At 39.9% G+C, this 17,199-nt stretch overlaps 1 protein-coding gene across 3 annotated transcripts in view; it reads right to left on the bottom strand.

Annotated features, from left to right (window-relative positions):
• Positions 1 to 17,199, bottom strand: part of CAMK4 (calcium/calmodulin dependent protein kinase IV) — an 84,205-nt gene that overhangs the window by 7,693 nt on the left and 59,313 nt on the right. For all 3 annotated transcript variants that reach the window (XM_053407667.1, XM_053407663.1, XM_053407664.1), the window contains 2 exons: positions 2,581 to 2,671; positions 529 to 603 (listed from right to left, as the gene is read on the bottom strand). In XM_053407667.1, the coding sequence (XP_053263642.1) occupies positions 529 to 603; positions 2,581 to 2,671 (166 nt within the window). The remainder of the gene's footprint in view (positions 1 to 528; positions 604 to 2,580; positions 2,672 to 17,199) is intronic.

The following is a 17,199-nucleotide window of genomic DNA, read 5'->3' as shown; positions in this document are numbered from 1 at the left end:
AGCTGTCTGACTTGGCTGCCTCACCCTACCTGATAGTAAGGCCACAGCTTCCAGTGGCCTTCATTTGGGACTTTAGGAATGCTCACCTAACATTACCTCAAACAGAAATACCATTAATTTTCCTAAAATGCCTTGTCCTTTGTACTTAACGCCACCTTCTACACTTTACCATTTGCGCATTTAACACTCTTAAATGTGTCTTTAACACTGTTCATTCCATGTTAGTAATATTCATTTTGTGATTTATGTTGACAGAAGTCATGATAAAGAAAATGCAGTAAAGAACAGTAATATTCTTGTGTATCAGTCATAATGTGTATCGGTCATAAATGATGCCCCAAATGGAGGGAAATATCCAAAACCCTTTACAGAGCCCCCTATCAACTGTGCCTTTTTAAAGTGAAGCTACAAGTTATTTCAGTGGGTCTAATCTGAATAAAACTTAGGTGACTACCACCCTAAGCATTTAAGGCAACTGAATACAAATAAATAGATATCTAACATACTGTAAGCAATAAAGGAACATACCACAGTACCCTGGAGTCCCACAGACTGTTTTCATGGTCACTTGATCTGCAACAATCTTGGAAAGTCCAAAATCAGCTGTTACATATAAACCAGAAAGGATTCATTATTTGTTATTATCATTATTTTATATTTCTTGCACGATACCGTGGAACGAAATGAACATAATATTTCGTTATTTGGAAATGTTATACTAATCAAATAACAATCAAACACTAATCAAATTACACCTTGTGTAAGGTACAGGAGTGAAACTTTCTGGTGGGTGAATACATCCAATCCTAAATTCATTGAATCCAAAGTTGTCAATGTATGAGTGGGAAACACTTCTGCTCATGACAGAGGGGCTTCCCAGGTTTGTGTTGATTTGCTTCTCCTGGTACATATCACCAGAGCATATTCCATGACATCTCACTCAGCAGAGAAGAACCAGCAGACACCCTTCTGGTGCCTCAGCGAAGAGGCTTACAAGGTTAAAACTTTCTCTCTGTCCTCCAAGGAGAATCCCCCACCCAGGGCCGGATTGAGGTTTGATGAGGCCCTAAGCTACTGAAGGTAATGGGGCCCTTTATATCTCCAGCTGTCCTTTGTCAACAACAATTGTCACTGTTTTTTGTGTTGAATACAGTGGACGCTTGGGTTGCGAGTGTGATCCGTGCGGGATGCACGTTTGCAACCCGCAGCGGCGCATCTGCACATATGCAGGTTGTGATTCGGTGCTTCTGCGCATGCGCAGCCGCCAAAACCCGGAAGTAACCCATTCTGGTACTTCCGGGTTTCAGCAGGTGCGTAACCCAAAAAAACGCAACCTGAAGCGGCTGTAACCCAAGGTATGACTGTACATGCTATATGGTAATTTATGGACCTAATAGGTATCTAGAGCCATTTTATTTGTTTTTTTATCTTATATTTTGGAAATGTACATCCAGTGTTTCTCTTCCTTTAATTTTTTTGGGGGCCCCCAAGAGAGTGGAGCCCTAAGCTATAGCTTGTTTAGCTTATACGTAAATCTGGCACTGCCTCCACCCCTATGTCTTCAGGGTTGCTTTCCTAGGGACCACAGAATTGCATCCTCAGTTGCTTAGATAACGGACATTATTATTTTTACTTATAATTGAAGACATCATATGCCCACTAGGGCAATTAAAGGTATCTATTCATTTGCTGATTATTTCTAAAACAGAATGCACAGAGGTATAGGGAAAGGAGGACAAGAGAATCCTGAGAGAATAATGTAGTACAAAATAATGTCTTCGATATGGACAATTGATTGTATAGGAATGGGGATCAGTGAAATTCAAAGGGTTTTTTGGCGACTTAAGCTGATGGAATATGTGCAGCTTGCAGACCTAACATATAGAATAAGAGAACAAGAAGAACATACGTTTAGAGAAGATTGGAAAATATTTATTGAATATATGGGGGGAAATTGTGTACATTTGAAAACGTTGGCAGCATTAAGATAAATTCAACAGTGTAAATTAGTTTTGATGGATGTAATGATGGAATACTGAATGGTTTAGTTTATGTAAAGTATGCAGGGATTCATGATATGCAAAATGAACCATGAAAAGAGAAGAAGGGGAGTCATTGATATTTTAAGGATGTTTAAATGAGTAAATTGCAAAACAGAAAAATGAATAAAAATTATATAAAAAATAAAAATAAAGGAAACCACTTCCCATTTAAAAAATAAATAAATTCAAAGGGTTTTGTAGGGCATGCAGAGGTCTCTGAAGCACAGGGTGCCCTATTCAAAGCTGTGGAATGTTCTGTGAATAATATCAATGAAATGAAAGCATGCACATTCCCTTTCCTGAATTGAAAACAATGGGGCAGCTGCACTAGACTTGAGCATCCTTTCCCCAGGCTCGGGTCCCCAGATGCTGTTGGAAAACAACTCCAATCATTCCTGACCACTGGCCTTCTGACTAGGGGTGGTGGGAGCTTATCCTGTGAACCGCCCAGAGACCTGTGGGTATAGGGCAGTATAGAAAAGGCTGCACTAGAACACCAACACGCAAACCAAAGCTGGTACAGAAGAACAGTATTTACCTATTTTTAAAGATGCATCTGGAGCTGGCGTTGCATACAGTAGATTTTCTGGTTTCAAATCACGGTGAACAATTCCATTGGCATGTAGATACTTGGAAGGAATAAGTGAAACGCACAACTTTAAGCTTGCATTTGTGATGAGTATTTCTTCCCCACCCTCCATAACCATAACACAGTACTACTATTCCAACAGCAAACGAAGCAATTATTTGAAAAAGAAAATTCTATCTCAAGACATTTGAATGCAAATTGTAACCTCAAGAGGAAACGGAAAAGAATCACTTTTTATACAACAAAAATGTACCAGGTGGCGTTTTTTTTAAAAAAAGTTTTTTTGGAAATTACAATGGTAGCCATAGTTTTCTGTGTCTGCACAAGATGTAGCTACACTAGTGGCCAAAATTGTGGAAACGTTTTGGGAAAAGTGTATTCCCGAGGTTTGATGGCTCATAACACCTGATTGGCTCTAACACTCATGCTCATTGGCTACATTCAAATGAAGGAAAGTTACTGCATATCAACCTAAGCAAGTTGTGCTTCCTTTTTCTGGTTATTTGGATAAAATATAACTTTTGATAGAATACAGATAATTGAACAAACTTTGTTGCATTAGATTCTTCATTAAATTATCTTTCCATTGATATATAATTATATGGTATTACTCCCCCAAAAAGTGGTGTTATGAGCCATCAAACTTCAGAAATACACTTTTCCCAAAACGTTTCCACAATTTTGGCCACTAGTATACATTTCTAGCCTTGGTAATGGACTAGATGAGAGCCAACGAACTGAAGCTCAATCCAGATAAGCCTGAAGCAGTGTTAGGAGGTGGTTGCCTGCTCTTGATGGAGTTACACTCCCTCTGAAGGAGCGGGTACATAGATTGCGGGTACTCCTGCGTCCATTGCTGTTGCTTCAGGCTCAGGTGGCCTTGGTGGCATGGATTGACTTCCATGAATTTGGCTGGTGACCCAGCTGCACCCGTATCAGAAAAGGGATGGTCTATCATCTGCTATCTATGCTCTGGTAACCTCTAGGTTAGATTACTGCAACATATTATATGTTGGGCTGCCTCTGAGGACGGTTCAGAAACTTTAGCTGATGCAGAATTCAGTGGTCAGGTTACTCACCGGAGCAAGAAGGTTTGATCAAAATAAAATGAAGAAATATCTAGCCTATTCCTGCATTCAGATCTCATGATAAATCATGATATATCACTACGGGAATGAGATGTAGTGAGTCTTGGGGCCATGTGTTTCACCCTTCTCCAGCGTGGGTGCAAGAAAGGCTTCAGAAAGTTTTGCTTCCATTTTTTAATTAACTGCAGCTCATCATTTTGTTGGAACCCAACAAACTGGGGTTAATTTTAATGTGGTTTGTTTGAAACTTCAAATAATGGCTTGTTTCAAATCTTGGATCGTTTCAAGAAATGATAGTTAGGATTAACTGTAGTTCAGGGTTTCACAATAATGCGGAACCGTGATTAGTAAAAACCTGAAATGAAAATTCCAATCTCCACACAAAAAAAGGAGAGGCGTTGGTGGGTGGGGGCAGGGAAGTTTGAAACATGCAAACCTCAGACATGTTGCTGCTTGTTCCTGTGGCTTATTGACATTTGAACAAGCATGATTGCTCTGTGCAAAAATACAATTAGATTTTCTCATTTCAGAAGCTCCTGATGATTTACAAGCTTTGTTTATTTAAGCTGCAGTCACAAACCGAATTACCTGTTAATAAATTCTAGCAATAACATGGCTGTAATAACTATGTGTTTCATAGGGAGTTTTGATGTAATGGCTTCATGAACTGCAACCAAAATGAGCACAGTAACATTATAAAAAAAGAACTTTAAGGAGATAACAAGAAAGTAGATCAAAATATATTCTATTATAAAAAACCAAGATATATTTTAGTGTAATTATTTTATTACTACAAAGGCTTGAGGAGATTTATTACATTGATCTTGCTTTCTAACCATTCCTCTGTCATCTGCTATATATTTTGGAAAAGTGACTTGTCAATTTGTCCATCCTTCTGTTCTCTATGGTGTTTCTAAAAGAGCACATTCTCCAGTATCAACTATCTCAGACCATTATGATCAGCAGGTGAAGCCTTGGTGATGACTCATGACAACAACACCTTTTCAGTGGCAGATACTGACTGTGGAATGCCTTTCTTTCTGACGTGTGTCTATCTTTCTCATTACTGATTTTTCAGGAAGACCTTCAAAACATTCCTGTTTACTGAGGCATTTGATGGCCGAAAGTCACTGTTCTTGGCAAAACTCAGATCGCCAGCTGAGAAAATGTTTTAACTGTTTTTAGAACTGTTTTTATGTTTTAAATTGTGGTGCGTTTTTTAGTGCCTTAATTTATTTTACTTATTATTGATGTGCCACCTTGGGCTTATTCAGGAGGACTGAATAAATAATTAAAATCAATCTCCCCCCCTTTTATTGAAAATTAAATGAATAAATAATAAGTAAAGAATCTGATTGCACTGTTAACACTCTAAATCACTGTCTTTACTCCACTGCTCTAAAAACATTTAAGCATGGCAGATTTGTCTAAACTAATATTCCATGCATGATACCTTTCCATGGTAGTTAACTGCATTACATTTTTAAAAAACTAGTTTATTCTGTAATATGAACTTTTTAAAATGTGTGCATACCATACATATGAATGATTGGAATTAAGCAAAATCTTCAGCTGGAAAAGAAATTAATTTACCAGACTTACATCAAGCCCTAAATATATTACTTGGAATTAAGTTGCACACATTTTCAACGTAGGTTACACTGAAGTAATACAATGCAAGTTAAGAATTGCTTCCATTATGAAAAGGAGGTCAAAAAAACAGAAGCTACAGGTTTAGTCTCTCTATAATAGATGTAACCTGCTTTGGGAGGAGGGAGTGGAATCTAAAATGACACATGAATAAAATGATGTGTTTTCTGCTAGTGAATGCTAGGTGATTTCTGACTGCTTCTGAATGCAAGGGAATAATTCACATCACACCAAGTGTTAGCAAATTTGACAGCCTTATTAAAGTCCTCTGGTTTTTTTTGGATGACTAATGCTACAAGGTTAGAATTTTAAGTAGTTGTGAGCCTAGAATACTAACTATAAGAAGACGTTGACTTTTTTGGATGTGGATTTCTGCTGGACCTATGAACATGTCACATGACATGTTGATCAAGATAATCTAATAAAACACCTATGTTTATTTATTCAAGGCAAGCGTATGCATGCATTATGTTTCTCTCTGTTGAACCTCACAAAGCAGTTCACATTTAAAAGACTTAATAAGCATCAATAAAATGTATATAAGGGGGGGGAAAGCATGGTATTAAACTGAGCTTTAATCAAAGTACTGTATTTTTCCGTGTATAAGGCACCCCCATGTATAAGATGCCTCCTATTTTTGGGGACTCTGAATTAAGAAAACACCCCTCAACACTACCCGTGTATAAGACAAACCCCAATTTTAAACCTAATTTTTTTGTTAAAAAACCTGGAAAAATACGGTAAACCTATTGAAAATAACAGACCTAACTTAGGCTGTGTACACACTATACCTTTAAAGCACATTTGAAGCACATTGTTTCCCTCAAAAAAAAATCTGGGTACTGTAGCTCAAACCTCACAGGATCACAACTCCCAGCAACGCTTAACAAACTACAATACTCATTATTCTTGTGGAGGAGACAAAAGGAATGAAAGGGGTTAGGCTAAATTCAGTTATGTCCACCTGAAAAGAAGTGGGAAGGTGAAATATCTGCCTAAAAGAAGCAGGATGCCATTCTATTTCCACCCCATTTTTAACATATCTTCTGTTAATACTGTTTCTTGCTTCTTCTGACCTCTCGCTTAGTCTCTGCATTTGGATGTGAGGGTGGTCTGACTGTGACATCTGTCACCCCATTTTTTTAGGGGGGGTTATTAAAGATTTTTTTGACTTACAAAAGTGTGCAATATCTCTCATGGTTTTTTTCCCATGTAACATTTTTACAAATCAGTTTCATTTGTTGAGACATTGGGAAGAAAAGGGGGAAAGAGGTGGAGGCCAACCCCATTCTGTCACCCCATTGATTGCCAGGGTTGATTCAACTGATCTGGCAGGCTAGGTGGGTGTCCCCTCCCTCTCTCACCGGTTCATGTGCGTCCCTCCCGAAGCTGCGTGCTTGGTGGAAGAGGACGACCATCCCAGATAGAAGGAGTGTACAGTGGTACCTCGGGTTAAGTACTTAATTCATTCCGGAGGTCCGTACTTAACCTGAAACTGTTCTTAACCTGAAGCACCACTTTAGCTAATGGGGCCTCCTCCTGCTGCTGCTGCACCACCGGAGCCTGATTTCTGTTCTCTTCCTGAAGCAAAGTTCTTAACCTGAAGCACTATTTCTAGGTTAGCGGAGTGTGTAACCTGAAGCGTATGTAACCTGAAGCATATGTAACCTGAAGCGTGTGTAACCCAAGGTACCACTGTACCGTTCTTCGGTCAAGTCTCTGCATTTACTTGAGCTAGCCCTGCCCCTAATTTTCACCCTGTCTTGCTTTTCCTGTTCCTCTTTTCTCTCTTTTGCTTTCATTTTAACCTACAACATAACACTCTTCTTGACTCTGCCCCTTTCCCCACCACTAAAACCCACTGCTCCCACCATTCATCTCTTTTATCTATAATCTCTTTCTTCTGTCACTAAGGTGCATCTGAGTTTCCATTGGGCAGATGAATTTTCTTCACGAAACGTGACTGATGTACCCAAAGGAAACTAATGACTTGCTGAGCACTTCACCACACAAAGCTTTTCCTTTTCGCTACTGCAAAGAGCTACTTTTATAAATCTGTAGAGACAGTTGCATCTTCTCTGATTTCTTGGTGCATCATGATGGTTGAACTGCAAATGCTTCTTAAGAATGAAAAGTATCATATTTCCATTTCTTGCAGTTTTTCCAGAGGTACTGTCAGGGCAGAATGCTTGGGACTGCATGGCCCTTTAATTCCCTTGTCACTAGCTTAATGTAATCAACTAGGCAAGCAAACATCCCATTTTCCACTTACAAATCACTGCAATACTAATCTGGCAGGGTTGATGGAAATCTCAGTTTTGCCTCACTTCTCTCATGTTAGCGAAAGATTTCTTAGAGGCTACAATTTTTTTTAAAAAATCTTTATCAATTCACCAGTGTCATTATGCAGCTTTGAAACACTACATTTTATAGTGCAGTGAGTGAATTAAATCAGAAGATCCAAAATAAGGATGAAGAAGGCAGACATGATAAAGTATGGCGAAACTGCTGCATTCTGACTTTGTTTCCAGGGCAGTCAGAATGGCTGTCTTCATTCTAATATAACATTGGTTATTTGATTTCATGATAGGATTCCATTCATCAAACCATACTTTTGAATTACAGATATATTCCGCTAAGGTGGAAGGCAGATCATTATAATCATTATAATCACAATTAGAGTGCAGGTTACCTAGAAGCAGAACCTAGCCTTTGGGAAGTTAACAGGGTAAGGTTAAAATGACATTTTAATTCTGAGATGCCTATTTTCAAGGAAGAATCTTGCAAGAATATTTGAAAAGCAGCAGATTGTGGACTGATAATTATGGGAAATGAATCCACTAATAAATTATGTGAGGAGTACACCTTGTATCCATGGGGAATATGCCTCTGGATGAAAACACGGCTGTTAAAAGTAGCCCTCATTTTTCAAAACAGAACTATGACTGCGTCATTTCAAAAACAGCAGCTAGAAATCTAATTACTCTGTACTATTAGACACACAATACACACACACTTGTCCTGCTCAGCTGCACAGCATGGCAGCTTGCTGAAAACCAAGGATTGTAAAACTAAGTAAGTTTTACTTAGAGTAGACCCATTGAGATTAGTAAACACAGCAAAGTTAGGTCCATAATTTGAGTGGGTCTACTCTCAGTAAAACTTACTTGGAATACCACCCTAAATGAAGGGAGACTATGCAGTATATACTTATGGGTTTGTGAGTGTTAAGATATTTGTAAATTCCTGCAAGCAGTAAGTGATAGAATTTAATCAAGGTTCAGTGTGTTAAAACTCTGGGTGTCAGACCTGTGTGTATTAGGCTGTGTGCTGGACATGTCTAATCCTATAATTAAGCCAAGTGTTAAAAGCTAATTAAGCTAGGCGAAGCTTCTTGTGTTGAAGTGATAGCCTAGGGATGGGCTATTAACAACAAATGATCAAGGGACTCTGTCTGAGATGGCAAATGGATGGGCCTCCTCTCTCCCTCAAAGCCAGAGCTTAGAGAAGTTAGAAGGAGGTGTTATGTGACTGGGTGACACAAAGCAGCAAGCAGAGCACAATGTTGGATCTCTCGTTGGATCCTAGGCTACATCTATGGAGGAAGCAAGACGCTCTTGGAGTGCTAATGCTATCAACCCCTCCATCGTAGGTTCAGGCAGTACATATATATGTGTACATAAGCCATATATCATAAAGACACCACTGTCTCTGCTATGCCTCATTTCCAAAAGGAAACAGCGACCCTGGGCAAGTGTGCCTGGAACTCCTGGAATCTCATATCACTGTGGCAACAATATATTGAGAGAGGTGCATGCAACATGGATGAAATATAACACACATGCATCCCAATGGAGTTTTACAATAAATGTCTAGTTGTCAAAGTCAAGTATTGGGCTTCAGTCACATTTTTTAACAGTTTCCTTAGAGCTTCCATACATCCGGATTTCCCCAGATATTACTGGGATTTCAAAGGCAGAATTGATATCCATGGGGAATTCCTGAAAGGCAGCGCTTCGTCCTGGATCTCAGGCAAGTTAAGCGAGAAATTGTGTGTTGTTTGGCATTTTTGAAAAGAAAAAAAAAACACATTTGGAGGTTTGTCTAAAAAAATCTGAACAACTTGGGGGTTTTCCTTTAAAAAGTTGGTTTCCTTAAAAAAAAAAAAGAAGCTCAACAGGACATGAGTACAAGCTCCTGGTTTTTACTTTTTGAAATATGGCAACCCTAGGATTGTTTATTTAACATATTTGATGAGCTACTGTAGGTCTTGTCCTATGAAACTACAAGAGGTAGTTGAATCAATGGTAGGAATAAAGAGCTGGATTCAGGGAACATCAAAATAAGCAAGTAACCAGTCAGGGAGCCAAAGCACCATCAGGGTATGGCTTTTAGCATAAGCTATGTATTTATATTTTGGAATTTGTATTCTAGACCACTGCAACTTTCTCCTAGTGGGCTTTTACATCTGCTGTATCTCTGCTCTGCTGTTGAATCAGAACGTTACAGCTACAGTCAGCTGTCCTCTTCACCCCTGTTTACAAATTTCACCTCTATATACTCCAGCGCTTGTGATACAAGTCACTTTCTCATGGCAAAATATCCAGGCCTGGACATGTAAAATTAGTGTTAGTGCTGTCTTACATGGACTGCTGCACAGTTGCAATCCTCATTTGTCATTCATTTCATGCACAGAAGCAAGTGAGAGGATGAGCTTCGCTGGGAATTTAAAATGATCGTAGGCAAATAGTCCTGAAACCTAATCTGACAGGACTGGGTTGTCCAAACATCTTTCATTCTGCTTCTTCCTCTGCAGGAGTCAAGAATCCTTTATGATTAGTGTGCCACTTGTAAACAATGAAAGCTTCGTACATTTCGGTCTGTATGTTAGCAATAGCTGTGAGAAGACGTGAAGGTAGTTTGACAGAACTTCTGTTGCCCTGGATGTATTTTCTACTCTAAAAACAAAGTTTCCTTATTTCAGATTGGATTATTTCCTTCCCTAGCCTGGGATGGGGAATCCTTTCGGCTCCACAAACAAGATTCTTATCAGGACCAGCCTTGTGGCCACATTTGGCAGGTGCGCTGGGCTGGGTGAGCATTTGGCAGGTGCGCTGGGTGCAGACCTGGGAGGGCAGGCACAAAAATCATGCCTTTCCACTCTGAATTGGAGTGGCTAGGAACCTGCCTACCAGTCTGTGCACTCCCTTTTAGACTTTCAAGTCCATGGTATCTCCCAGTATAGCTCCTTGCCAAGGGTGTAAGGGATGGAGGAGAGGGTCAATACAACTCCTTTTCAGGGGCGCAAGGGAGCCTAGGTACACCTCTACACATGCACAAAAATACATTGATGCATTTTCCTCTACTCTGTTGCATTCGTATTTTTGCAGATTAATATACAAAGCTGGAGAGCAAAGGAACTTGTTATAGAAAGCAATAAGGCACCAATATTTCTCTGAAATTGCCAGTGGTTTTTTGCTCTTTATGAGAGTGGCAGGCTTTAATTTAGCTTGTACACAATGGCTCCAAATTACCAAAAGTACTAGTACAAAAGAAAATGGCCGAAAGAAAGGAAAGAGTAATTTAAAATATATAACCATTAATAAAACATTGTATCTGAGTTGAATAACTCATAAATATAAAGCAGCTTTTTTGGAATACCAAGTCAAGTGCACTGAACTCAAAGGGTTTCAGAACTGCAGTCTTTGCTTTCACAGATGAAAGGCTTCCTGAGGATATGAGAGTATCTGCAGTGTTACAAAGGATGTTCATTTAAAATCGATTTGATGCTGGCTCATATCTAAAGGCAGACCACAACAGAGCTGGCACAATGCTGTCTGCAGCAGGGTGTAGAGTCAACAGAACTTGAGATTTAACCTTGCATGTCTATAGTTAGAGCACAAAGTCCTAGCTTATTCGAGAACGCTGGCTAAATAAGCATTACTGAATTTTCAGGTGCAGAGAGGTACCCTTTTTGGTATATTTGTATGTTGGCAAGGTTAGTTTTCATTACTGTGTTAGGTGTGCTTCATTTTCAAGTGGACCCGCAGAAAATACCCGTATAATTTCCTCAAAACAGAAATGGTTCTAACACTGTTAACAATTCCACATGTTTTGTGTATTTTAGTGCCTATCAACTGTTGTCAAATTCAGCCAGGAAATTCTCAGCTGGGCAGAGCAGCAATGACATTACTACTAACTGTTCCCGCTGACTAGAGCTCAAGTAATCGCTGGGCACCACAGAGAGCTCCATAAGCTGAAACATCAAGGATGACAACTAAAGTGCAGGTAGAGAAATAATTGGGCAAAAATAACTATGCAGGTCTAGATTCCGCTTTTGAGCATACTGAGCAGTCATGGTGGTGTGATCAATGAAATGATTCTGGTTCTTCACTGTTGCATCAATGAAATGTTGGTCATTGGAGCTTTTCTGTGTAATTCTGAGTCTGAATACTACAGGTGAGTCCTTTAAAAGAGGCCCCATGGATACAGAGTACACATGGGGCCTCTTTTAAAAGACTCACCCTGTATTTGCTGAGGGTTGCAGCTGGGAGAGTACTATTGCACCCATGTCCTGCATCTGGTTGTCCACTGTGAGAAGAGAATGCTGGATTAGATGGGCTTTTTGTCCAGAAGGGCTCTTCATAGGTTCTTATGGACTACTCAGCTGAGCGATCACTCAGTGATCTGTTGTGACATGTTAACAAAACACTTTGTGAATAAAATTTATTGCATCCTGCTTTGAACGGCCTGCTGGTTGCAGAGCAGTTTAGTGAAGTGTCGTGGGCCTTGTATTAGCACAATTGCTTCGATATGTTTTGTTTGCTATGGACACATTCCGGAAGGTATTAGGTTGATGACCTACAAACTCTAAAACTTTGTCCATCATGTCTAATTATAGCTTGCCAGAAGAGAATGACCATCTCTGGTAATAGGGCTCTCTGTGAAGACCCTTGGTTTCTCAGTGGAGTTCTTCCCAACTTCCTGATTCTCCAGCATTTTTTATAGCACCCAGTTCCTCCAACCTTAGGTCTTGAGTTCTGCTTTTCCACTGTGCCAAACTGATTTTCCAGTTTCCTTAAACACAGTTGCAAAGTTTTGCAACTGACCTTTGTTTTACAGATGGGAAAAATAAATGGATATTTGGAAGTTGCAATGAAATAAAGTTTCATATTCGACAGTAAGTTGGTTGTCATTCAACTGTATTTCATGTCTGACAGCGTTTGATAGACAACATGCAATGATAATTAGTAGTTGACGGCTTCATGAGATTTCGCATGTTTTGATTTTGACAGGTTTCAGTCAGGAAAATCTGTTAAGGCTAAAAGCATTTTGATTCAAATTGCTGAGGTAAGTGTTTCACATTCAAAAATGAATCTGGATTCTCCATTCAAAATCTGGATAGATATATTGGAAAGTTCCTTTTTTTAAATCCTAAAATTAATTTTAATGTTTGGTTCGGACCTAATTTTAACAGTTGATATATTTGAGGAGCTGCCTTTATTTGAGCTGGACTTAGGGTCTACAATCTAGTACTGTTTTCCCTAACTGGCAGTATCCTTTAAAGGGCTGAGCTACTTCAGCTGGAGAAACTAGTCATGAACCTGAGACCTTATACATGTGCACTACCACAAAAATTTGCCTCATCCCTGCTCTAGTGTATAGTTAGCACAAAAAACTATTTGTCTATTTCATCATCATCATCATCATCATTATTATTATTATTATTTTTACAGCAAGCTAAGATGTGTGTGTTTAAAGTATTCATACGATATAGGTGACCCAATTCTATGATTCTATTACAGTTCAGGAAAAACAAATTAAGACTACATACTTTGCAATGTTTATGTGCTAATCGTCCATACTAATATTTATGTCCATACTTCATTATAGAATAAAAGCAAAGGCAAAACAAATCAAAACTGACTCCTGACAATAAATTAATGACCAGAGCACTCAATATTTCATGAAACAAACACTGCCAAAAGTTCAATTTCTGAATGGACACTGAAGAATTGCCCAATTTTTCTCATGAATTTAAAACCACTGGAAGAAGGCAGAGTTCTAGGAACCCTACTTCGGTTCCCCAAGTTGATGAATGTGAGTTCTCCTTTTATAGTTTACTTCATTTATCAGTTTTTGAAAGGGGTTCTTAATAGACACAAACAACAGAAAAATAAAAGCCCTTCTACTATTATTTAAACTTTGTCCTAAAGGTAAACTTTTTAGTAATGTTTTTATGGGGGATGGCATGTACTGTTTTCCTATACATTTGCTAAAGGACATGAAATAATCATCCAGAGCCTTTTAAAAAGTGGTTAGAAGAAGAAAGCGTGGTTCGTTTAATATAGATAGGCTTTGTTTAAAAAGGTAAAGGTACCCCTCACCATTAGGTCCAGTCATGACCAGTCATGACTCTGGGGTTGTGGTGCTCGTCCCGCTTTATTGGCCGAGGGAGCCGGCGCACAGCTTCCAGATCATGTGGCCAGCATGACTAAGCCACTTCTGGCAAACCAGAGCAGCGCACAGAAACACCGTTTACCTTCCTGCCAGAGCGGTACCTATTTATCTACTTGCACCTTAACGTGCTTTCGAACTGCTAGATTGTCAGGAGTAGGGACTGAGCAACGGGAGCTCACCCCATCGCAGGGATTCGAACCGCCGACCTTCTGATCTGCAAGTCCTAGGCTCTGTGGTTTAACCCACAGAGCTTTGTTTATTTCCACATAAAAGCTCAATGCACATAACACAGCATTGTGACTGGGGCTTATTTTACCCTAGAACATCTCATTATATGAATTGTTATATGAATCCCAGGGTCAATCATCATCCTGGATCATATCTACTGTAGAAAATTATGTCCCACAAATCATTTTAACTAGGGTTTAGGGAGGGTGACATGCTAATCCATTCCTGCCAGCTGTGCGATACATCTAGAAAAGTTCACTGTGTGGAATTACCTGCCAAGGAGACTCCTGGATATTCTATAACCTGGTTGTTCAACTTGGGAGTCAGGTGCACTGGCAGAAAATGAGGCAAAGGGAAGTGGTAGAACATGGGAATGAGAATAATTCTTTTGGACATAAAAGACATGCACATAAGCATGATGAGCTGCAGGGAACTGGGGTATGCAGCCAAAGCAGAATTGAACTTCACCTCCTCCCCGTCAGCTGTCACCCACCCATTGGAAGAATGTCAGCTGATTGACAGGTGGGCATGGTTTTTTGGGGTGTGTACCCTCAAGGGCTAAACTGAGACTCCTGGTGGGACAGGACTGGCCTGTGGGATGTTGGTTCCCCATTGCCTAAGCCACAGTGGGGGCTCTGGGGTCCAAGAACCCTAAGCCAGATCTTTCAGAGCCTGCACTCCTGATGAACCAATCACTTCCACATGGACACATAGGCTGATCTACCAATATCCCACCGTATCTTCAATCCCAAGGCCAGCTCTTCACATCTCTTGCCACTACAGTGTGTGGTCTGGGCTGATGTTGCTTTGATGGCAAGGTAACACATCTTGAGGGAACTTCTAGGCTCCAAGCCATGTCTGCCCTGGTAGAACAAAAACCTTAAATCCTCTCTTTGTTGGAGCCACTTGCTCACTTATAGCACTCCCAGGGGCTGCAACTACCAGCATGCCTTGTTCCACCATACTGCATTGGTTCCTTGGTTTAAGGTCAGACAAAAACACCCAGCAAACTTCATGTTGAGTGAGAATTTGAACTTCTGCCTCCTCAGTCTTAGTCTTGCATCCTAGCTTTTCCTTGTACTGTGACATTTATTCTAACAAAATACAAATTAACCTTTCGTTAACTTTTTCTTACATGGCTACAAACACGAAGTAAAGGAAGTCAGTCAGAAGCCATCAAGTATCAGTTCAGTAGTCCTATGTGAGTCATCATATTTAAACTAGCATATCATGAACAGGATTCTAATGAACTTCATTGAAAGAGCAACAGAAGATAAATTAGTTCTGAAATTCCTCAGTTCTTACAGAATGGAACAGAATATTCTGGCACTTCATGACCTGACATTTGTAGTAAAAACAGCCATATAACCAAGGCAATGGAATTAAAATGAGACACAATGCCTCACTTTTTTTCTCTTTAGTTAAATGAAACATAATCTCTGGTGAATTCCCCCACACTCCACACACACACATTTGGGGGCAAGTCTTCCTGTAACAGCCTCTTATCCCTCTGGACATTTTTAATTTCATGTGTTTCCAAGTTAATGCTTTTAAAATAGAATTGTACATGCTGAGGCACATGGATAATAAGACTTGAATTCACTGCACAATAAAGGCAAAGGGAGTAGTGGTGGAATATTCCTGAGGTGCAAACCACTGTGGTGATTAAAATAGTTTCTTTAACTTGCAAGGATTTCTCATTCACTTTAGCATCCTGCATGCAGCCAATGTATGTGCGGAGATGATGCTGACGTGACAATGAATGGGGAAGCATGTCATGACCCTTTATACAGAAACAGACTTGGAAAAACTCTTACAGATGAGGAGGAGAAGCTTGAAGAAGCCATGCTGGTGAGGGTGAACACACAGGAGGAACTCATGACAAACTCTTCTTGTTACTGGATAGCACTCCTTGCTTATTCCTCCACCAAAGAGGAGAAATAATAATAATAATAATAATAATAATAATAATAATAATAATAATATATTTATACCCTGCCCATCTGGCTGGGTTTCCAACAAAAGATTAAAAATAAATTAAAACATCAGTCATTAAAAAATTCCCTAAACAGGGCTGCCTTCAGATATCTTCTAAAAGTCAGATAGTTGTTTATTCCTTTGACATCTGATGGGAGGGCGTTCCACAGAGCGGGCGCCACCACCGAGAAGGCCCTCTGCCTGATCCTCTGTAATTTTGCTTCTCGCAATGAGGGAACCACCAGCAGGCTCTCGGCGCTGGACCTCAATGTCTGGGCAGAATGAAGGGTTGTAGATGCTCCTTCAGGTATCAATAAAGGACATCTCACCCCCTATTTATGAATTCCCAGGTGTTTCTTCTAGCATCCTCAGGTGCATCCTCTACAGCCCCCACCGTATCTTCAATCCCAAGGCCAGCTCTTCACATCTCTTGCCACTACAGTGTGTGGTCTGGGCTGATGTTGCTTTGATGGCGAGGTGACCATTTAAAGAGAGCTTGGCTTGAGCCGTGGCTCCCTTTAGCAGTATTTCAGAGCACAGTAGCCCCCAATCATCTCTGAGCTGGAGAAACAATTAAAGCTCTTTTCAGATTTAGCCCTGCACTGTGCTCTCCTGTCCTCTGCCCAAGAACATCATGCCTCACCTATAATTCTGACCATTGAGCTGGTGTTTACTAAGATCCTGCTTTCTATTGCAGACGCCTCAATGTGACTACTTCCTAGGTGAGATTAAACTGAAGGTACTCTCCACTGCAGCAGCAGCTCCTCCGTGGGCACTTTAAAATGTCACGCTTTTGTTGAAAGTTGTAGTTTACAGCCACAGAAGAAATCTGGTTGTTTCCTGCATCTTTCCTTTGTGTTTGATTATGTGACTCATTCAACTGGGTGGCAGCAGCCTTCATCCACTTTCTGATTGAGTTTAAGATTTGTACACACATCCATCTACTTTACAGATATCTGAGAAGGCCAACACTGTTTGAAAGATCCCTCCAACTCCAAGCTGAAATCAGTATGGAGATGAAGCAGAGCCTTCCTAGTTATTGCCCCAATCATTTAGAAGATAACATAGTACTTGATACTTATATTACTAGGCAACATGATAGCCAGTAAAAAACCATTTGCTCATGGTTTGAATCAGCAGTGGAATGCAGTGGACCTGTTTAAAT

The sequence above is a fragment of the Podarcis raffonei genome, chromosome 11, assembly GCF_027172205.1.
Source record: "Podarcis raffonei isolate rPodRaf1 chromosome 11, rPodRaf1.pri, whole genome shotgun sequence".
Taxonomy (NCBI): Eukaryota; Metazoa; Chordata; class Lepidosauria; order Squamata; family Lacertidae; genus Podarcis; species Podarcis raffonei.
This window is presented reverse-complemented; position numbering and strand designations above follow the sequence as displayed.